The sequence below is a fragment of the Hylobates moloch genome, unplaced genomic scaffold, assembly GCF_009828535.3.
Source record: "Hylobates moloch isolate HMO894 unplaced genomic scaffold, HMol_V3 SCAFFOLD_3, whole genome shotgun sequence".
Lineage (NCBI taxonomy): Eukaryota > Metazoa > Chordata > Mammalia > Primates > Hylobatidae > Hylobates > Hylobates moloch.
The window spans coordinates 8931004-8954569 of NW_026652278.1; the positions used below are offsets into that span (position 1 = coordinate 8931004).

The 23566-nt window shown below is 54.7% G+C and overlaps 1 protein-coding gene across 4 annotated transcripts in view; it reads right to left on the bottom strand.

Annotated features, from left to right (window-relative positions):
- The window catches only part of LHPP (phospholysine phosphohistidine inorganic pyrophosphate phosphatase), a 148262-nt gene that overhangs the window by 76764 nt on the left and 47932 nt on the right, over positions 1–23566 (bottom strand). For 2 of the 4 annotated variants that reach the window (XM_032175710.2, XM_058435914.1), the window contains exon 6: positions 19468–19559. The exons of the other annotated variants lie outside the window; for them this stretch is intronic. In XM_032175710.2, coding sequence (XP_032031601.1) covers positions 19468–19559 — 92 coding nt within the window. The remainder of the gene's footprint in view (positions 1–19467; positions 19560–23566) is intronic. 4 annotated transcript variants of the gene reach the window in all.

Consider the following 23566-nt stretch of genomic DNA (forward strand, 5'->3'; position numbering starts at 1 on the left):
GACCTCGAGAGCTTCCAACACGACCCACCAGGATGCACTGTTCTAGCCAATCCTCCCCAGTCTGTCTGGTTCCCTGGGCTTGGAGCTGCCGCAGGGAATTTAAGTATCTCAGAATTCCAGAGGTCTTCTGCCAATGGCTGGTGGTCTGTCCTGCTTCCTGCCTTCAGGGGTCCCTTCCAAAATGGCACCAGGCACCCTCCCCTCACTCTAACCTGCCCTGCCTGTCTCTCGACACCCCCCAGCCCTCTGGCTCACAGAGCCCTCAGAGAGGTTCTTCTCTGGCTCTGGGATACACGGCAGGGTCTCTGGGCCCCAGCAGCTTGGCCTCCCTGGAGCCCAAAGCCTTGGCCTGTCCATGTCCTGCCCTGACCCACCGGGCTGGGGGCTCTCTCAGGGTGGAGGGAGAGGGGCCGGAACAATGGCCCAGCTGGGGAGCTTCTATCCAGCCTGGCTGGGTTGGCCTCGGAGCAGGAGCAGGAGTCTATTTGAGACTGCACGCGGGAACACTACCGCTTCCTCTTTCCTGGTTCCAGACAGGTTAACCCCTTCTTCTCCCTCCTGCTGACTCCTGCCAGGACAAAACAAGGACTGACTTCCAGCCCCAGATAGCATCCCTGAAAGCCACACGCCCTCTGGGCAGGATGCTCGGGAGCAAGCCAAACGGCAGGCCCAAGTCCACGGACTGCGCGGCCAGTCTGCACGCACATGCGGCGGGGTGGAAAAGCCAGGGGACCCAGTGCCGGCCCCAGCCCCCACCTTACAGGCCTGCTCCACCCCAGCTTCCGCGTCTGTAACAGGGCAGGAGATCACTGGTTCTCAAGCCTTTCCAGTGGTTTTAAAGCAGCAGAACCTCCCACCCCAGCCCAGGGGAATCCTGCCTGGAACCCCGGAAGCGATGAGAGCTTCTCTGGCTGAATTAGGGGAGGTCCAGGGGCCCCACCTTGATCTCCCCAGTTCCCCTGAGGGAGCAGAGCAGAACTGGGGCTCAGGGGCCCACGGCCTGAGGAGCCTAAAGCAGCTGCTCTCGCAGCCCTGCGGCTCTGAGCTCCTTCAATAGGCATGTCTCCTCCTGATACCTGGCCCCTGGCCCACAGGTCTTCACAGCATGCACCCCCTAAAGGCCAGCACGGTTTAAACACCCATCGGACTAGGCCAGGCAAGGCGGCTCACGCCAAGCTAATTCCAGCACTTTGGGATCCTGAGGTGGGAGAATCGCTTGAGGCCAGGAGTTTAGGACCAGCTTGGGCAACATAGCAACACCTTTGTCTCTACAAAAAAAAAAAAAAAATTTTTTTTTTAATTAGCTAGGCATTGCGGCATGTGCCTATAGTCCTGGCTACTTGGGAGGCTGAGATGGGAGAATCTCATCAGAGGTCGAGGCTGCAGTGCGCTATGATTGCACCACTGCACTCCAGCCTGGGTGACAGAGCAAGACCATGTCTTAAAAATAAAATAAAACCAAACCACAGGACTAACTTAAAACTGTGTGGAAACAAATGGAACTGACAGTAATCACATGTGGCAGAGTTGTTCAGAGCATAGATGACGGAGTTCGACTCCCAGAGTTCAAAGGCTGTGTGACCTTAGGCAAGTTACTTGACCTCTCTGCAAAGTGAAGATGACGTCAGTTCTCTCATACAGGTGTCTGGTGGGTAAACAAGCTCATGGAACAATTTCTGGTGGAGTGGGTCCTGTGTCTGTCACTGTTGCAATCAGTGTTTTCCCAACAACCTTAGGAAGAAGGCATGTTGCTATCGCCACCCACAGTGGAAACGCTGAGGCACAGAGAAGTTAAGTAACCAGCTATGGCCACACAATCAAGCAAGGTGTCACCCCTACGCCGCGGCCCTGGTGCCTGCATGCTGTGGCAATAGGCGCCGAGCACCCAGGAGGGAATGCTTCCCATGGAGAAACCTTTCAGATGGAGTCCAGGACACCTGAGAAAATACCAGATTCCATCGCTCTTTCTTTCCCTTTCCTTTCCAGGCCTAGAACCACTTGTAAGGCTGGTAGTTCTACTACTACTAGTAGTACTTTTAAAGTACATTGCTACTTTATACGGTCAGGTCAACAAGATCCTCACCACCTCGTGTCAGCCAAAGCCACACCACCGACAGCGCCAGCCTGGGGAGCGCTCCCCCTCGCCGCAGCAGGGCCCCAGCCCGAAGCCCCGAGAGTGCTCAGGAACCTGCCAGGCACTGGACGGGAAGGACGGGCACTCATGGTGGCCTCGCCTGTCCCCACAGGGGCCTCACTGGGCCTCAGAGCTTCCTGCAAGGCCCCTCACAAGACCCGCTTTTACAGACAGGGAAGGAAGCACGCAGGGGTGAAGTGGCCCAGGCAGGTCAATGGTTAGGTCGTGGGTCCGAGATCTCATCCCCTGCCCTTGACCCCAAAGCCCAGGCCTTTCCCCGGCCCTGGGCCAGGGCTGGTCAGGCTGAGAGCCTCCAGACCTCCTGTCTAAGCCGTCCTCAGCCTCTGATGTGCCGGTGCTGCCCTCTTCCTGCCGTCGGTGCTCTGCAGAGTCACAGATACAGGAGATTAAAAAAACAAACTAAAAGACAAGCTACCTGCCCTGCTGCGGTAGAGAAGGACAATCCAGCATCTGCCTCCAGCTGCTGAGCTCCCCAGCACCGGAGGAAAGACGGCGATGCCAGATTCCCGGCATGGGCCGCCAAGCCTGTGACATGCAGGGCGTCTTCTCTGCAATCGTGGGTGGCCCATGCAGCGGGACTCTCCTGTGTCACACTCACTTATCACACCTAGGGCCTCCGAGGGGTTTCCGACACAGCAAAGGGCTCTGCTCTGCCTGGCCCACTGCCCCCGAGCTCCCCACCCCAGGCCCCCTGCATCCCCCGCCCCAATCCCCAAACTCTGCCATTAGAGCCTGCATGGGCAGGGCATCGACCAGGGCAGATGTGGTCCCTGCCAACCCAATGAGCCTCGACTCATGGGACAGCCCTGAGCCCCTGTGCCACCCCCTACGCCTCAGTCCCTGCATTCCGTATCCCACTGAGTCCTCCTCGAGCACCCCTGAATCGCTCCAGGCACACACTTGGGGTCTGGCCCCGTGCTGGGGCCCTCTGCAGCATGGGACCCTTCAGGCCACATGGTCTTGTTCATCTCATCACCCTGCACACTGCTGAGCACACGGCAGGAGCCTGCAAAGCTGGGCTGTGTCTTGGACATAGTGAGGGTGGCAGGAGCAGGCCACCTGGGTGAGGACGGGGGGTTTGTCCACTCACACGGGGGTAAGAGAGGACAGAGGCAGGGAAGAGCCATCTCCTCGCCATGCAGTAGGCTCTGACCTTTACTTATTTAAATGAAAAGTCAACATTTCCAATCAAGTGCCTATCCTTCTGGGAGGTCCCCAAGGTGTGCCACACTCTGCCTGGGCGACAGTGACCACCACAAGGTCATGGGGAGCAAGGGAAGCCTCCAGGCTGTGCTTGGGCAGACGCTCTCCCCTCCCCATCTGAGGACACAAACTTCTGGGTGACGTGGTCCATCCACCCGCCCTGCTCCCAACTCCGCACAAAGCGAAGGCAGGAAGCTGCTCTGGGGGTGCATTTTGCAAATCAGAGCACATGGTGCCTGGGCGAGTTTTCTAAGCCAAGCGGTCTCCCTCGATGGTCTCAGTTTATGGCCCTGTGGTTCTATCCAGAAGTGTGGGCCTGGCCGAATCTGCCCTCAGGAATATCTCAGATGCCTGCAGAGGCCAGGCCGACAACCCCAGGCCGTGATGCACCCAGCACTCCACTCCCATTGCTTCCCTGAACTACCTCCTGCAGCCATGTATTAATGGAGCTCCTGTAATAAGGTGCTGAGGATACCTGGGAAATAAGTCCACTTTACAGATGAGAAAACTGAGGCTCAGCAGTCTTCCTGCCAGCAAGCAGTGGGGCAAAGATTTGAGCCTGGGCTTCTTCTCAATTCCAAAGTACAAGTCCCAGCCCAGTCGAGCACCTGGACATCCCAGAAAGCCCCTTCCCCAGGACACTTTGCCACCACGTGGCTAATCTTCCATAGAGGTCACAGGGACCGTTGGGACAGACATGCTGGCACTGTCCCACTACACCCTTACCAGCTGGGTGACCCTGGGTGAGCCTGCAGCTTCCCTGGGAAACAGAGAAGACTTTCTATGCCTTCCCACGAGGCTTGGATGAGAACCACAAATGCAGACATGGTCTGGGAAGCTGAAAAGGCTTCTCCCAATAGGGAGGACTGTGGTTATTCAGTTTAACAAACGCAGAGTGTCCACCACAGGCAAGGTCAGGGACTTGGCTCTACATGGGATGGAGCGATAAGCAGATGGAGAGAGAATGAGGAAGCCAGGCTTCTCCCTGCTGTGGAAGGAAGGCATGAACGTGTAAAGGCATGAGGTGAGAAGGAGCCCTGTGCTGCTGCACTGGAATCAGAGGCACTGGTGTGAGCTCAGGCTTTTGGGCAGGTCCAGGTGGGCAGGGTAAGCACGGACGCATGTGTGTGTCACGCCTGCATACCATGCGCATCTTTACTACTTCTGTCCACCACCAGGGCCTGTGCAGCAATGCCCAGAGACACAAGCACACCTGGGGCCCTGGGCTGAGAGTCTAAACAGCGCTCTCCACTGGAAGGAACTGGGGCTCCTTGGAGAAATGGCCGGTTCCGGGGCTGAAGCAAAGACTGAACAAATGAAGCTGAAACATCTTTTTGGGCCAAAATGCAAGGAAGGGCTCAAAGAACGGTGAGGATGTGCCCAAAGGTCACAGGGCCAGCCTGAAGGGGCTGCCAGTGCCTGCGTCGGGGACCATCTGAATATCCCAATAATGACGGTTAACAGATGATAACCCACTGAATCACATAGGAAGCCAGGAGCCCACACTGGCGTACATAAACCAGTGGAAAGAAGAGAACATCTTCCCTTAAAGTAAAATGCCAGGAGTAAATACAAGGAAGAATGATGGAGTTATTTGGCGACCATCATAGAAATCATTCATTCAAACAAGAAATACTAAAGGACACTAAAACTGGCAGATGAAAGTGGGACATCGCATCGCCTCAAAGCATCTCCCCACAAATATGTACCAGTCACAAAGGGGAAAACCACAACGTTATGTGGTCGCCATTAAACAAGAGGTCAAGGTTAACATCACCAATATTTGGGCAAACCAACATTACATGCCTATGAGAACAAGCACAGCACCACTTCTGTGCAATGCTAGCCCCAAACACGTAACCTGGGTTGTATCGTGAGAAAACACCACACAAAATGACTGTCTCATAATCTTCAAAACTGACAATCTGTGAGAACTGAGGCGAGGACAGGGATGTGCTCCAGGACGGAGTCCAGAGAGAACAGAGGGAGCTGCCTGTCCCCAGACTGGGTCTTCCTCTCTCTAGAGGAGTTCATGGAATGATTGGCAAAGCTTGAATGGGGTCTGTCTCTGGGAGAAGGGTGTATGGAATTTCTTTCTATTCCAGAAATCTGAAAAATTATTTGAAAATGAGAAGGCTGCGGGGACTCCAGGGAGTGCCAGGTAATTCTTCTGGAGGTGAGACTGTGTTTTGGGTACAACAGAAACGAGCTTGACATGGCAGCCAGCCCACACCCCAGCTTGCATGGGATTAGCACATGACCTTGAGATGGGGTGGGGGGTTGGGGGGCAGCGGATCCCTCAGGCCCTTGCAGTTGGGAGGACTCTGGAATTCCATCACCAGGGAAGGCCTTGAGGATATGGCAGGATCCAGGCAGGCCAAGGAAGAGGTGGCGGGACAAGTGAAGGGCGCAGACAGCATGCACGAAGGCTCCAGGTGGGACTGGCAGGAGGGGAGCTTGGCGGGTGGGGGTGTCCTCATCCCAGGGACCTGGCCTCTCCAAACTCGCAGGGAACACTGGGAGGCCCCCAACACCCAGAGCGTATTCTTAGGCCTCTCTCTGAGAAGGTGCCAGGGAGACAAGAAGGACGGGCTGGTGAGGCTGGTGAAGCCACCTCGGCCGCTCTGCCTGCTTCAGGCCCTGGGACTCCAGGGCTGCAGGAGACTCTGATGGTGACCCTCGGCCCTGCGTGCTGTGGTGGTCTCCACGCTCATCGTCTGCACCCATGAAGGGTGGCAGAGGAGAGGGCCGGTGTCCTGAGGAATGGGCAGGCTTGTGGAGGCCTGGCTAAAGCAAGCTCATGGTTCTTGGAGCTGGGGCCCCCAGGGCCCCGAGAGGCAGAGGGCACACAGGGCATGGGGGTGGCGCGGCATCTGGGAGGGAATGAGTGGGGTGTGAGCAGGGCCACATGTGCGGCCTGGGGTGTGGGGGGTCTGGGCGTGAGTGTGGGTGTGTGTGTGTGTGTGTGTGTGTGCGCATGCACTATGAGGCCAGCATGAGAGTGGGCACCTGTGGATGTGTGGCCTGGGCCTGAGAACCTGTGGGGCCTGGCGTGTGCACATGTGGAAGATGTGGGATCGTGTGGGTATGGGGGCCCCTCGTGAGCACATGTGGGCCCGGGTGAGTGTATGCAGCTGTGCGTACATCGGCCCTGGCTCCAGCAGGCCCGGCCTGTCCCATCCCTGGCAGCAAGGCGCCCTCTTGTGGCCCGAGCAGGTGGCATGGGGAGGAGGAAATGAGAGCGGGATGCAGGAAGGGTAGGGCGGGAGGCAGGAGGCGGCAGGGAGGATGCCAGGTGGGCATGCAAGAAGGCCGGATGCACACTGCCCTGGGGGCCTGGGGATCCTCGCTGGCCCCTGCCCACCGCTCCTGGCTTCACCAGGTTCCTCCCTCCCTGCATCGGGGGTGTCCTCTCTGATGCAGGGCAGACGGGCTTGGACGGCCTCATGGGATGCATGCGGGTGGCCTGGGCCCTGTGGCAAGGCATCTCTCCAGCCGCACCCACTTGGGACCACACTGCCAAAGACCAGCATGCCAGGTCTGCCCCTCACACCGCATCTGCAGGGCTGATTCCCCACGCCCCTTCCCCGCTGGGGCGGCTGGGATCCTGCCCTCCCACAGGCCAAAGACAGAGCGTGGGTGCGTGCGTGTGTGTGTGTGTGCATGAGCCGGTGTCTAGGACCCGCATGTGAGTGTGGGACGAAACGAGGCCATCTCTGCACGGCTCCAGGGAGAGGGGATGCTGGGACAGAGTGCAGGGTGTGGCCCCTCGTCCCCCCGCTCACGGATGGCTGTGGCCCAGGAGATTGAATCTATGGTCATGGAGCCCCCGGCCCTGAGCTCCTGGATGAAACCGTTGCAAAGTGGAGCGCACGCCTCTGCACAAATCTTTGCTTAGTAACGAGGACAGACATGGGGGATGCCACAGTCGGAGTGCAGCCTCAGTGCCACCGATAGGAGTGGCTGCGCTGGGGCTGGCTGGGAGGTTCCTCACCAGGAGGCCTATTTTCAGCAACTTTCACTCGCCCATGAGAAGGGAGCCCTGGTCAGGTGGGAGCGGTGCGGGCTGCTCGCCAGTGGTGGGTGCGTGGGTTGGTTTCTGTTTTTAATAACCTCACACTTTCAGGTGGTTTTCCTTCTTAAGAATCCCCCAACGCCTGTAATCCCAGCACTTTGGGAGGCCGAGGCGGGCAGATCACGAGGTCAGGAGATCGAGACCATCCTGGCTAACACAGTGAAACCCAGTCTCTACTAAAAATACAAAAAAATTAGCTGGGCATGGTGGTGGTGGGTGCCTGTAGTCTCAGCTATTCAGGAGGCTGAGGCAGGAGAATGGCATGAACCCGGGAGGTGGAGCTTACAGTGAGCTGAGATCGCGCCACTGCACTCCAGCCTGGGCGGCAGAGCAAGACTCCGTCTCAAAAAAAAGAATCCCCCAAATTCACAAACCCAGGGCACAGGCGATTGTGCCATAAAAAATAACTCTTATTCCTACAAGAGTGTTAGGTGGTGGCCCCAGGGCCACTCCAGGGGACCAGCAGAGCAGAGATCCACGATGCTGAGAGGCCAGCTGGGCGTCAGGAGAGGGGCTTGAACCTCCCTCCCTGGAAGGAAGAACAGCCCTAGAGGGCAGGGGACACCCGCCACATTCACTCGATCCCCCACATCCTCAACAACGCCTGGCCATAGTAGGTGCTTGGTAAATATCTATGGGGACCAGGGGGCTAACAGAGGACAGGGTTGGGCCTCCTCCCATGGGCAGTGGGGACCATCGAGATTTTAAAGGCAGTGGGGAAGGCCAGGCGCTGTGGCTCACGCCTCTAATCCCAGCACTTTAGGAGGCTGAGGTGGGCAGATCACCTGAGGTCAGGAGTTCAAGATCAGCCTGGCCAACATGGCAAAACTCCGTCTCTACTGGAAATACAAAAATTAGCCAGGTGTGGTGGCAGGCACCCGTATTCCCAGCTACTTGGAAGGCTGAGGCAGGAGAATCCCTTGAACCCGGGAGGCGGAGGTTGCAGTGAGCCAAGATTGCACCATTGCACTCCAGCCTGGGCAACAGAGCAAGACTCCATTCCAAAAAAAATAAAATAATAAATAAATAAATAAAGGCAGTGGGGAAGGTCAAGTCTACCCTAGAAAGCCACCATGACCATGTGGTGGACCACACCCACAGGGTGGACAGAACCCCAGAGGCAATGTACGTCCCACCAGCCTGGTCTAGCAGGACAGACCAAATGGGAACCGTTAGGGAAATACGCCACGCGGGAGCCACCACCATGGCGGGCCTCACCCTAGGGGCCGAGCTTAACCCTCCCCTGTTCAGCCCACACAGCTGGGGCTCAGCCCCACCTGACACATGAGGAAACCCAGAGCCAAGCAAGGCAAAGATCATGCTCAAACCGGGCGCAGCGGCTCCCCTGCAATCCCAGCACTTTGGGAGGCCGAGGCGGGAGGATCACTTGAGCCCAGGAGGCTGGGCAACATAGGGAGACTCCATCTTTACAAAAAATTTAAAAACTAGTTGGGCTTGGTGGCATACACCTGTTTCCCAGCTATTTGGGAGGCTGAGGCGGGAGAATCACTTGTGCCCAGGAGTTAGAGGCTGCAGTGAGTCATGATGGCGCCACTACACTCCCGCCTGGGAAACAGAACAAGACCGCATCTCAAAAAGAAAAAAAAACAAAAAAAAAAAGCACAAAGAGATCACGTCCAAGGTTACATGGTTAGCACGCGGCAGGGGACTGGGTCTCATACCCAGATTCTGGCAGTGCTCTTGGGGTCTCCGGGCAGCTGGACTCCCCCTCTGGAGGGTGGGGCTGGGCTTTTCTGTCTCCCTGCTGCTCTGGTTTCAGCCCCTGGGCTCATGAAAAGTCAGGGAGAGCACCCGGGGCTATCAGGCTGGGCCTGGGCACAGGGCACTCCAGCCTGGAACTACGTTTGGAGGCTGGAGTAGGGGGCCTTGTCCCTGGCTGTCCCTAACCTGAGGACAGTGGAGTTAGGGGAGCACACCGGTGGGTCACATCCTGGGACCCACCCACGACACAGAGGAACCTGCACACAAATAAAACCACTGCTGCATGATGGCTGAAAATAAGAACTGTGTCCAGCTGTGTCTTCAAGGACAGGAGTCAGGGGCCTCTGGGCCCCCTTTCCTTCCTTCCTCACTTTTCCAGGCTAGAAAAGATGTACAATTAAAGGATTAAAAATGCAGATTCCCTGATACATCAGAACACAGCAGCAATGGTGAATGCTGTGGGGGATGTGCCCTCCCCTGCCCCTGGGTTGTAAGCGCCACCAGCCCTGGTCATGTTCCTAAGCCACAGAGCAGCAGCGGAAAGGCAGAGGCCAGCCCTGTGGGCAGCGAGAGGGACTCAGGTGAGACTCCAGGTCTCAGAGGGGCTCTGTGACGGGCAGGCTCTGGCAGCCCTGGGGGCATCCAGCAGAGCCCAAGCGGCCCAGGTTCATGTTAAGGTTAGAGACCATTTTGGGCAGGTGGCCGGCCTGGCTAGGATGGTGGCCATAGCTCCTGCTGCAAGTTCATTATGGGCCTCTTCTTCCCCTGCTTGCTGCGGCCTGGCCACAGCTGCCCAGATCCGCCTGGGTCCCCTCCCCACCTCCCCACCATACACTGGAGGGGAAGAGGGCACTCGGGTTCCGCGGACTTTAACCACAAAGGCAGCAACGATGGGACTTCTGGGGCTGTCACCTGTCACGTCTCCACCAGGCTCTCAGGTGGGTGGGTGGGGTCTAATGACCGACTTCAGGGCCTGCCCTAGGTCAGAAGGCCCCGGAGCCAAGTCCTGCTTACGTCCAGCTCAGCAGCAGGTCGTGTGTGTGTGGAGGGGGCCAAAGCGGGGGAGGGTGGGAGCTGACCAGTCCTGTGAGCCCCCACACTGGCTACTATTGTTTTGTGAGGCCCGGCCCCTGCTCAGAGCTCCAGCAACACTTGGCTAATTGGGGGGTGGCTTGAGAATGTTCAGGGGCACAGGCCTTGGAGTCAGGCAGAAGTGAGTTCGAATCCCGACTCTGACACTGGTAGGCTGTGTGGCCTTGGGCAAGTTACTCCACCTCTCTGGGCTTCCATTTGCAAATCTAAATCGTAGGGGTAAGAAGGTGGGCAGCTTCTCTGGGCTGCTGCAGGGTGTAGACGAGCTGAGGCCGAGTGTGTGTAAGCAGGAGCACTGGCCCCGCCATGAGGCATACCTGCGTTATCCCCCTTCCAGCTCCTGGGGAATGCGCTTCAGGGAGTGTCTTGGGAGAAGAGCACGTGTGAGCACCAGGCCCAGAGCACGCGCCTTGCAACATCTGTTGAGCGGCTCTAGGGAGAAGCGAGGGCCCTGCTGACGCTCCCTCAATCCCTGTCCCACCACTCCAGAGCCTTCCAGGACCCTCGAGGGACCTGCACGTTCCCAAAAGGCAAATTCCTGGGGTTGGGAGGCTGCCTACAGGGGTCCTACCTTCTGGGCCAACCCCCAGGCCTCGTGGCCTCACTCTGCAGCCACCTCCCGGCCTCCACCTGGGACCCCCTTCCTCAGCTCAGAGCCCCCCAGCCCTCAGCCCACTGGTTTTCCCACAGGCGGCACCAAGCCCAGCAGGGGGGTTCAGGTTTTAACACCTTTCCCCTCTTTCCCTGGACACGAAGCAGCCCTGGTCAGGAACCAAGAATGCTAACGAAGGTCAGTACCAGAAAGGGTGACTGTACCTAATCCCGTCTCCCCTGCCCCAGCAGCCAACAGAAGGCAGGAAACCCAGCAGAGGAGGAGGAAGCTGACGCTGCCCCAACCAGACAAAGCCATGGGGGCCTCGACGGGGCATCTGCCCCCCGGAAACCCCACGTTCACCTGCTGAGCCATGTGGACCCCACCAGCCTCCTTTCACACACCTGCCTCCGCCTCGGGTCTCCTCCCCACTCTCTCAGGAGGCCCAGCGTCCGGGACTGCCACGTGCTGACAATGTCCAGAAGAACATGGGCCTCCCTCCCAGAACAGCTCGTGATGGTCGGGGCGGGGAGCAACAGGGTCCCCCGTGGTGGGGGCGTAAACCCGTCTGGCCTCATCTGGTCAAGTTGAACATACGCTCCTGCATGACCCAGCACTGCCATCTATCAGCAGATCTGCCCCAGAAGGACTCACGCCCATGTGTCCAGGAGACACAAACCGTAACAGTCCTGGCAGCCTGTGCAGAAGGGCCAAACTGGGACCCACCCAGATGTTCCCTCCGAGGGATGGGCAGAGAGGGGTGTTCGAGCCACAGAGGACACGATGAACAAGCCACAGCTCAATGGTACAGTGTGCGATTCCATTTGGATAAAGGTCAGAGAAGGAAGAGCCAGCACCATGTTGGAGGGAAGCCAGCCATGTGGGAGAACAAAGCAGGCCCAGTCACTGCAGCCACTGTGCCCACGGCAAGGTGGGGCTGCCTCCGGAGGACTGGGCGTGTGAATCAGGGACTAGGTCTTCTGGGGAGCTGATAGCCTCCTAATTCTTGACCTTAGAGTGTTCGCTGTGTTATTCATTATGCTATGTATTCAAATTTTATTCACATCACAATTGTTTAACGTCATACTTTGTTGTACATATTTTACCACAATTTTTAAAAATTTCCAGGCTGAAGTGCAGTGGTATGATCATAGCTCACTGCAGCCTCATGGACCTCCTGGGTTTAAGAGATCCTCCTGCCTCAGCCTCCCGAGTAGCTGGGACCACAGGTGGGTGTCACCACACCTGGCTAATTTTGATTTTTAATAGAAATGAGGTCTTGCTATGTTGCCCGGGCTGGTCTCAAACTCCTGGGCCAATTTAATTTTTCTAAATTTTTCAAATGAAAGCATGACATAAGGCCAGACACGGTGGCTCATGTCTGTAATCCCAGCACTTTAGGAGGCCGAGGCGGGGGGATCATTTGAGGTCAGGAGTTTGAGACCAGCTTGGCCAACATGGTGAAACCCCATCTCTACTAAAAATACATAAATTAGTTGGGCGTGGTGGTGCATGGCTATAATCCCAGCTATTTAGGAGGCTGAGGCAGGAGAATCGCCTGAACCTGGGAGGCAGAGGTTGCAGTGAGCCAAGATCATGCCACTGCACTCCAGCCTGGGTGACAGAGTGAGACTCTGTCTCAAAAAAAAAAAAAAAAAAAAAAGAAAAAAAAAAGAAAAAGTATGACATAAAGTAGATTAGTGATTGTCTGGGGCTGGGTGGAATGTGGGGGGTGCTTTGCTAATAATAGCTAAATGATTTGAGGCTTCTTTTTGGAGTGATGAAATGTTACAAAATTGCGGTGACGGCTGCACAACCCTGTGAATGTATGAAAACCACTGAGTTATATAGCATGGGAATGATTTCTAATAAAGTTGTTACCAAAAGAGACAAAAGAAAAAAGTGTACAGGCTTAAATTGGGCTGTGTCCCACTCTGTGTGACCTCAGGTGAGCTAAATGACCCCTCTGAGCCCAGAAGTGCCCACCTACACCAGAAGCCACAGCCTCTATCCCCGGCAGGACCAGAGGGCTGCTGAGAGGATGTCTGGGATTCATGGACTCATTGCACAGTGGATTTTTCCACAGGCCTGTTCCTGGTGCCCTTCCTTCCCTGCACTGCCAGGATGAGTACCTGAGGAACTTGGAGTGAACTCCCAAGCCCAGCACTGGCCCTTTCTCTCCACGGGCGCTGGCTCGGATTGCCCTGGCTGGAGGGCAGGAGGAGGGTCCTGACTCCTGGAAGGCTGACCAGGGCCACCACAGCCTGGACCCCCCGCCGCCCTGCTAGCCACTCACTTTGACATGTGACTGCTGAAAACTTAACACCAGGTTCACTTCCTTCCCTCACACTCCACGTAGCACAGAAGAAAAATCTGTCATGTTGCAAAGCGAATCCACAGCCTTCTCGTAACAGGAAACACTCTGGAGTCCGTCGCTGCAAAGTCTGGGAAGACCCAGGACAAGCTGCTGCTTTGATGGCAGCCGCCTCCAAGGTCAAAGACCAGGCGTGGGGGCACTCTCCCTCCCGACCCAGCCAGCTCCACAGCCACGCACCCTGCAGCCCCTCGTCTTCCAGCTTTGTGCAAGGCGGCTGGAATCCCAGATCGGCTGGCTGCCCCGCTGGGGGGAAACCCCTTCAGCACCCAGGCCCCAGCTAGAAGAGACCTTGCAGGACGTCAGGAATCACGGTCCAGGAAACTTCCCCTCTCAGAAGGGCAAACTGTCAAGAACATTCTGGGCTCATAAAACATCTGCCAGCCTTGGGTAAACAATAAGAGAAGACCTGAGGCGAGCTCTGCATCGCGGCTTTATTTACGCAGCAGCTCCAGGACTAGCGCGGGGCTTCCCAGGCAGTGGCGCCTTTGACTGGGTGGTGGCTGCGGGCTGTGGCGTGGAACAGGGAACAGAGTGATGGGGATGGTGAGGGGCCACACTGTCTGGCTTCTGGCATGTCCACAGGAAGACAAGTTGGTGGGGATATAAGAGGCAGGAAGGGTCTGCGGCTCAGATGTGCCAGTGGCTCTTCCTTCTCCACTGAGGACAGAGAGGGCACCTTGGAACTGGGTAAAACGTCCCTTCCCTCTATTCATTTGTCAGAATGGGAGGGCACAGGCTGCCAGCCCAGCCCCATCCTCCAAGGAAGATGAGGGCTGCCTTGACAGGCAGGCAAGCAGGGAGGGGCGACAGTGCTGGGGGCCGTGGGCAGCAGTGCACTTACCCACTGGGCCCCGCATCCAAACGTGGAGCCCTGCCTGGGCCCTGGAGTGAGGCGGGGCCCTGTGACTGCTGCACAATGTGGCCCCAAGGGCAGGACATTCCAACAGGGAAAAGTGCAGGCAAAAGCACTCGCCCAGGGGACTGGGGGTGGCCAGGTTCCAGTCCAGCCTCTGTAAAACCTTGCCAGGTGGCCTTGGCCAAGGTCCTAGCTGTCCCATCTGAAAAAGTCTCTCAGGGCAGGGCAGCAGCACACTCTGGGGCTGCAGGACTCATGGCACCATGAGGATTTGCCACCCACGGCACAGGACCCCCCACGGAGGAGACACTCTCGTCCAAGGCCTGGGCAGCAGGAATGCTGTGGCTGGATGAGACCTCGAGGGGTCCAGGGGAGCAGCCATGTCCAATGCACCAGGAGTCCCGGGAACAGGGCAGGTGGGGGACACCCAGAAGGCCTTTACCTGCCAGCCAGGTGAGGGCCACACCCTGGCTGGGCAGGACTTCCACAGGGAGCAGGTATGAAAAGAAAGCTTTGTGCTTCCCTGTCCAGGGCTCTTGGGCAGCCCTGCCGGGCCAAGCTCCACACATGCCTGCCCGGGGATGACGCTTTACTGGGTAACAGGCCCTGCAAAACTCTCCCTCCAGAGCTAAGCCACCTGCAATCTCTCCCAACCCCGAGGCTTCACTCTCTTTGGGCCATTTTATAATGAAAGCAAGAGAAATGGATACATCCAAGGTGACAAGGAGATCTCACTGCCAGTGAGCGGCCGAATGCCACTCCTCAGCCGCCTCTCGGCCTCTCAGACTTCTGACAGCTGCCTCAGAAACACAATCGTGTGTGTGTGTGCACGTGTAAGTGCGTGCTCCGTACTAGAAGACCTTGGCTGAGGGCACGTCCCGCAGCAGGACCAGTGGGAGGCCTCAGTCAGTCCTCCGGCTTCTCTCCCTTCCTGGTGCCAGTGACTGGGAGGACTGACCGCTTCCCCCGCCCACCAGCTGCCCAGCCTGGACGGCCTCCCCATCCTGCCCTGGCCTCAAACCAAGTGTGAGCACAGTTACCCACCACAGGGCTCTCTGCCACCTGGGCCCAGGACAAGGCCACCCCTCCTCCCCCTTCACTCTCCCATTTCAGCCAAGGCTAGGCCAAGGCCACCAACAGAGGACAGAGCCTGGAAGGCCTTCTGATGCCCAGCTGACCCATCCAGTGGTCAGTGGCTCCTGTGAGGCCTCTTTGGGCCACTCGCAGGAGACGAGAGGCTCAGCACAGGGCTGCGACAACATGCCTCAGCTGCAGAGGAGACACAGCTGCTGCCCGTGGGGGGCTCACCGCTGTGCAGAACGGGGCCGTGCTGAGATGCCAGAGGGCTGGGGGTGGCCCTGGAAGGGCAAGGTGCTGCTCCATAGAGCCTGGCTGGGGGCATTTCCTGGAAGGAAGGGATACCGGCCCAGTGGCAGGTGCCCGGCTGACTCCAGAGGCTGTGTGCTGGCCCCGGGCCGGCCACACATCCATAGGGAGCACCACGCAAGCACTTCCAGTCCCAAAACAGCCCTCCAGAGAGCGAGGCCCCATCAGCTACTCATCCAGGACCCCACGCCCCTCCAGCATTTCAGTGTATCTGTGTACCGAGAGTACCATCTGGAGGGAGAAGGGGACAGTGCAGGAGGAGGGCAGCTGCCACCTGGGGCCACCAACACTCATGCAGAGGCCAGCGAACCTTTTCTAGTAGCCACGTTAACAAAAATTTAAATAAATGGGTGAAATTAACACGAAATATCAGCATTTCAACATGCAGCCGATATAAAAAAATACTCATGAGCTCTTTCACAATCCTTTCTCCCCATCTAGTCTCTGAAATCCAGTGTGTATTTTACACTTCCTGCACGTCTCACTGTGGACGAGCTACAAGTCACCCCCTGCAGCTCGCAGCTACTGTGTCTGACAGCGCAGCTCCAGAGAGTCACCAGTGGCTGGGAGACCTCCCAACCCTTTAATTGGGGCACAGCTACACACGCAGAGCCCCACCTCCTTTGATGCCCATGTGGCCTCCCCCAGCAACTGAGTCCCCACCTTAGCCAAGCTAACACTCTTCTCCCTTTGTCCGGCATGTTAACAAACACAGATTTGCATCCTTACAAACAAATCAAAAGATCTGACATTTTAAATCTCGTTAGGAACAAACGGGCTAAGTCCCATCCTCTTTAACAGAGGCAGGTGACTCCATGTCTGGAGCTTGGTGGATATGGATGGACACGGATGGATATGGACGGTAGTGGCCGCACGTGCTCGCCACCCTGGCCATTTGCTGAGGGCTTGCTGTGTGCCCGGCACTACACTGATTCCTTTCCTACAGCATCTGAACACATGGATACACAGGATAACACATACACGGGAGCCTGTTGGAGGGTGGAGAAGGGAGGAGGGAGAGGATCAGGAAAAATAATTAATGGGTACTAGGTTTAATATCTGGGTGATGAAATAATCTGTACAATAAACCCCCATGATACATGTTTACCTACATGTGAACCTGCACATGTACCCCTGAACTTAAAAGTTAAAAAAAAAAAAAAGGAAGAGGCCAGGCGCGGTGGCTCACGCCTGTAATCCTAGCACTTTGGGAGGCCAAGGTGGGCAGATCAAGGGGTCAGGAGATCGAGACCATCCTGGCTAACACAGTGAAATCCCATCTCTACTAAAAATACAAAAAATTAGCCAGGCATGGTGGCGAGCGCCTGTAGTCCCAGCTACTCAGGAGGCTGAGGCAGGAGAATGGCGTGACCCTGGGAGGCGGAGCTTGCAGTGAGCTGAGATCACGCCACTGCACTCCAGCCTGGGCGACAGAGCAAGAATCCATCAAGAAAAAAGGAAGGAAGGAAGGCAGGAAGGAAATGTGGTATATATACACCATGGAATACTACTCAGCCATAAAAAGGAACGAAATAATGGCATTAACAGCAACCTAGATGGAGTCGGAGACCTCAAGGAACGGAGGTAACTCAGGACTGGAAAACCAAACACTGTATGTTCTCACTTATAAGTGGGAGCTAAGTTATGAGGATGCAAAGGCATAAGAACAAGACAATGGACTTCGGGGGCTTGCCAGGAAGGGTGGGAGGTAGGTGAGAAATAAAAGACTACACACTGGGTACTGTGTACACTGCTCGGGTGATGGGTGCACCAAAATCTCAGAAATCACCACTAAAGAACTTATGCATGTAACCAAACACCACCTGTTCCCCAAAAACTACTGAAATTTTAAAAATTACCAAAAAAATCATTATGAAGACGCTTGTAGAAAGAGGCCATAAAACAGTGTTCAATGAAAAAGGAGGCTGCAAAACAATATCATCCTATTTTTATAAAAAGAAAAAACCAAAATATTACCAGCCTGTTTATCTACGCAGAGAAGGCAGTGTAGAAAGATTCGGCAAACTGTTGATGGAGTTTCTCTCTCCAGGGCCGGGCACGATGGCTCACGTGTATAATCCCAGCACTTTCGGAGGAAGAGGGGGGTGGTTCACCTGAGGTCAGGAGCTCGAGACCAGCCTGGCCAACATGGTGAAACCCCGTCTCCACTAAAAATACAAAAACTAGCCAGGCGTGGTGGTGCACCCCTGCAGTCCCAGCTACTCAAGAGGCTGAGGCAAGAGAATCACTTGAGCCTGGGAGGCGGAGGTTGTGGTGAGCTGAGATCGCACCTCTGTACTCCAGCCTGGGCGACAGAGGGAGACTCTGTCTCAAAAGAGTTTCTCTCTCTCCAGGAGACAGTGTCATGGGGGATGCCCACCTCATACTCTTCTTCAAATAGCATGCAGGGAACCGGAATGTGAAAAGCACCAACCCTTGCTGGCGTAGGGTGGGCACAGCCTCCTTCATGCCCATCTGCATTTGTGGGCTGTGGGGAGCCTTCTTCAGAGGCCCATTCTCAGTTTATAGGGGCACCTGGCCTGGGCTGGCCAGAAAGACCCCAACTGAGGTGGCATTCAGGACAGACATGTTTCTCATCCAAGGAACTGGAAGAAACCCAGTACACAACATGGTACAGTTCTCCCTCTCCACCTCCTGCCAAGCCACACCGCTGTGTTCCCAAGCAGGGAGGTGTCACTTGTGCTAATGGGTCACAGATGTGCCCTGAGACGCACGGGGAGCTGGGCTGGGCTCCTGACGGCTGACGCCAGGCAGCACCTGGCATCAACTATTGGGCCCCGAAGTCCGCTGTCAGCGGAGAGCCCCTCGCCTGGGAGCAGCAGCAAGACCAGGCTCTGCGACCTTTGCAGGAAAGGCAGGAGTGGGGACTGGGGGACCCCTGGCTGGTCTCTTGGAAAAAATGTTCCTGTGGCTTGTGAGTGGGGTCTCCCTCACTCCCTTAGGCCAGGCCTAACCAAGGGGAGCCACAAAACTCAACTTCAAGAAAGAAAGAAGGCCCATATGTCATACATGTCGGGGGCTCCATGGGGGCCCCCAAGCCTGGGAGGGTCTGGGAGGTAGCTGGAAGGGACCAACTTCCTGACCCTGGACCCAGGTGCGCTGAGACTTCCTCACTCACCTCGCACTCAGCCACGGCTCCCAACCCGCAGGAGAGACTTCAGAGTGATGGTCAGGCCCTCTGATCTGTCTTCTCTGGTCCTGCCTAAGCAGACCTCTCAGGACAAATGTAACTGCCCCCACCCCAAATCCAAGTACCTCCAGGTAACCATGTTTCAACCAAGTCTCTCCAGCATCTGCAAAGATGTACTTTCTCTGAATGGCCACAGTCGAAACCATCTAGCATAAGGCAAGGCAACACTCTGATGTCCAAGATCCTCTCGATGACCAGGCGAGCTGGAGCTTGGGTACCACAGGGCCCTCCACATGCCCGGGAGCTCCCAACCCCCGACAGCTGCTCCAGGCCAGGCAGACTTTTGCCAGCAAATAAAACACAAGCTTCTTCTCGAGATGGAGATTCTGTTCCAGGGCATCCCTGAGCAACCCTCTGTCGTCTCCAGGCTCTCTGTGTCTCACAGAGTGGAGAAGGTGAACAAAAGGAGAGGGAGGCTGTCCAAGGGGCTGAGTGCCCACAGCTGTAACTGCCGCAGTGCAGGGTCTGATCGAATTGCCGAAGGGACAGCAGCACAAATTTGGCCCAATTCCCCGGCGGGCCGCCCAGGATGGACAGTGCCTTTGCTTATTTCTCTCTGCACTGCACACCATTCCAAAACCCAGACCCTGTATCAAAAGCCACTCTACTTTATCACTGTCTGCTATAAAAGACCACTCAGCCCTGTTCTTAGAGGTCCATTACATAGAAGATAGTGAATGCCCACATACTGCTCTTTGATTTGGAAAGAATATCCCCTTTATTTTGAACAAAACAGAATGAGGACGTGGTCATCCCCTGGAAGAAAGGTGAATAAATTTGACTCCAGCTGGCACTGACCTGAACTTCCCGGTCCGCACCTGCAGCGCTCTCATTCCACACCGCTGGGCACCGCCGACGTCGCCCATGATATCGTCCCCAATCATGACGGCCTGTCACGGCAGTGAAATATGCTCAGAAGTGATGCCAGGAGAGTTTTATTTCTGGGCTCCTTCATCTTTTTTTGACATAATAAATGGCTTGATTTGATGTTTAAAACCACCATCATACAAATTAAACAAGATAATATTGTCATCGTATTGATTAAAAGTCAACCCACCTTGAATATATCTCACACTGCCCCCGTAGGCCACGCCTTTGAATGGTATATATTTGTGCAATTTGAAATCAATCAGCAGATGTCAAAGTGATTTGGCGCCCCAAGGACGAGCAGGGATGCTGAACGCTGTCCGGCCTCCGCTGGAACACAGGCTAAATTTTACCTGACCCTAAAGACTCTGTAACCTGGTTATTTGCCCTCGATTCCATGAAAGTGAAGCAAATCTCTGGCAAATCTTTGTAAGTTTTGCTTTATATAGGTTTTGCTTTCAACGGTGAAGGTATTGCCTTAAAAACCAAATAATATACAAACCAAAATTCACACACACACAGAGGAAATGCTGACAGCCTGGGCATCATTTCAAAAACTAGCCTCTGGGATAAACTCTCTCACCTGAAAAAAACAGAAAACCAAACTATGAACCAACAGCTTTCAGGACACCGGACATCAAGCAACGAAGGACAATGACTTCTGAGATGCAGGAAACAAATGAGGTGGCTCCTGTGACTGCTCCCAGCGTACTGCCTTCGATGCTTCCAGACTGTGGGCACAGGAGGGGTGCTGTGAACTCAAGTCTGTCCCCCACAAATTCACTAGCCCGCAGTGTGACTGTATTTGGAGACAGGGCCTGTAAGGAGGCAATTCATTAAGGTCGAATGAGGTCAGAGGGGACCCTGATCTGATGGGACTGCTGTCCTTACCAGAGGAAGAGGCACTGGAGTGCACTCTCCATGCAAGCACAGAGAGGCCATGGGAGGACACAGCAAGAAGGCAGCCATCTACAAGCCGGGAAGAGAGCCCTCACCAGAAACCAGACTTGCCGGCACCCTGATCTCAGGCTTCAAGCCTCCAGAATAGTGAGAAAAAAAGTTTCTGCTGTTGAATCCACACAGTCTGTGGTGTTTCGTATGACAGTCTGGGCTGACTAATACAGAGGGAAACCCAGGTAGAGACCAGTAGGATCCCTGAACTGAGGAGACAAAGCTAGGATTCTGGGGAGACCTAGGAGCAGAGTCCACAGGACAGGGAATCAGAGAGGAGAAGGCTGCATGGAGAAAGAGCTGTGGAGATCGTGGAGGGTCCCCTCAAGTACTCAGCAGACCACTGCCAGCACATGTGAGGGAGGAAACTCCCTGAGCCTGGGAAAGAATCACACCAAATGACTAGAGAAAATGGTGCCTGTGTCTCAGGCAGGACTGTGTATGTCCCCACTAGCCAGGCTGGGAAAGCTCACTCACGATGCACAGGGCATTGAGTGCGATCTCAGAAGCTGCTGGCTTCGCTGTGAAGAATAATTTATCCAGGGCAACCCCTGCTCTGGTGCTGCCCCCAAATCTTAAAAGCAAGATCTGGAAGGATCAAACTGTTTTCAAGTAATTTAATTGCATCCCAGAACAAAGTTCGAAATTCTTTATGGGCACACAAAAATATCCAGCACCCAAAAAGAAGGTAAAATTGATCATGTCTGGCACCCAATAAAAAATGATCAGACGTGCAAAGAAGGAAAATATTATGCAGAAGGAGGAGAAAGATGAGTTCATCCAAACTGAGCCAGAACTGACAGAGAGGTGAGAACGAGCAGACGAGAGCATTCATCAGCCCTTGTAATGGTATTCCATGTGTTCCAAAAGTAGAGAAATGGAAGATAAAAGAAAAAATCCAAACCAACCTTCTAGAGATGAAAACTACAATGTCAGGGATCAAAATACACTGGGTGGGATTAATGCCAGAAGTGATACTGCAGAGGAAAAGATGAATGAACCTGGAGACGTGGCAATAGAAACTACCCAAAATGAAACAGAGGCAGAAAAATTATTTTTAAAAATGAACACAGCATCAGTGAGCTATGGCACAACTTCAAGTGGCCTGATGTGCACGCAATTAGAATTCCTCAAAGTGAGATGAGCTGGGGCACAGTGGCTCATACCTATCATCTTAGCACTGTGGGAGGCTGAGGTGGGAGGATCACTTGAGCCCAGGAGTCCAAGGCCAGCCTAGGCAACACGGCAAGACCCTGTCTCTATAACAATTTTTAAAATTAGCCAGATGTGGTGGCTCGAGCCTGCAGTCCCAGCTACTGAGGAGACTGAGGTGGGAGGATCACTCGAGCCAGGGAGTTTGAGACTGCAGTGAGCTGTGTTCGTGCCACTGCACTCCAGTCTGAGCGACAGAGCAAGACCCTGTCCCTAAATCAGAAAAAAAAAAGTGAGATGAGAGAAGACACAAATATATTTGAAGAAATAGTGACTGAAACTTTTCCAAACTTGATAAAAATAATAAATCCATAGATCCAAGATCCCAATGAACACCAAACACAAGAAACATGAAGAAAACTGTATTAAGGCACATCATAATCAAATTGCTCAAAACCAGTGACGAGGAGAAAATCTTATAAAACAGACAAAAAAGAGACATGTTACATACAGAGAAACGAAGATAAGACGTTAGATTTCTTGTCGGAAACAATGCAAGAGAGAAGACTGTGGACTGCCGTCTTTTAAGCAGTAAAAGAAAAAAATGCCCACCTAGAATTCTGTACCCAGCAAAAATATCTTTCCAAAACGAAGATGAAATAAAGATATTTCAGACACCCGAAGCGGAAATAATTCATCACCAAGAAATCTACCCTATAAGAAATGTAGACGAAGTCCTTTGGGCAAAGGGAGAATGACAATAGCTGGAAATACACACCAACACCAGAAAAATAGCTTGTGGGCATGTGCTGACCTTCTGCCTGCTTACCTCCCTCCTCTGCTGGCTAATTCCTCCCAGGCCTTCAGGACTCAGTTCCGGTGACCACCACCTTTCCTCTGCCCCCAGGCTGGTTTTCATGGCCTCCCAAAGCACTCTGGGATCACACCCTGGTGCCACCCGTGTCACAGTGCAGCATAAAGGACTCTGCTCATCTCACCCTTCCAGAAGTAGGAGCTCCTTCAGGACAAGGAATCTGGGTTGACAACTGGCACTTGGTTGACGCTCAGCAAATGTGTCTTGAGCAGATGAGTGCTCTGCATTACGACATGGCTGGCTGTGTCTGGACACACTTATGAGGCTCAAATAAGACTTCCCATTGGTCACCCACATAGAGTGGAGGGAGTCGTACAGTCCCCGTCAGTGTGGCCAAAACGTCAGTCATTTGTGGGTCTCCTTTTGCCACATTAACGTGTTATTGCTTAAATGGACTCATGCTCTTTTTTTTTTTTTTTTAATATAAATACATGTAATTTAAAGAAAAAACAGCTGGGAGTGGTAGCACACACCTGTAATCCCAGCACTTTGGGAGGCCGAGGCGGGTGGATCACTTGAGGTCAGGAGTTCGAGACCAGCCTGGCCAACATAGTGAAACCGGTGTCTACTACAAATACAAAAATTAGACTGGCATGCACCTGTAACCCCAGATACTCGGGAGGCTGAGGCATGCGAATTGCTTGAACCTGGGAGGTGGAGGTTGCAGTGAGCTGAGATTGTGCCACTGAACTCCAGCACGGGCGACAGAGTGAGACGCGGTCTCAAAAAAAAAAAAAAAGAACCAACCAGCTCCTCTCACTCCCCTACTCCAAAATCTGATTAAAAGCTGGGCGCATGGCCGGGCGCGGTGGCTCATGCTTGTAATCCCAGCACTTTGGGAGGCCGAGGTGGGTGGATCATGAGGTCAGGAGATCGAGACCATGGTGAAACCCCGTCTCTACTAAAAATACAAAAAATTAGCCGGGCGTGGTGGCAGGCGCCTGTAGTCCCAGCTACTCGGAGAGGCTGAGGCAGGAGAATGGCGTGAACCCGGGAGGTGGAGCTTGCAGTGAGCCGAGATTGCGCCACTGCACTCCAGCCTGGGCAACAGAG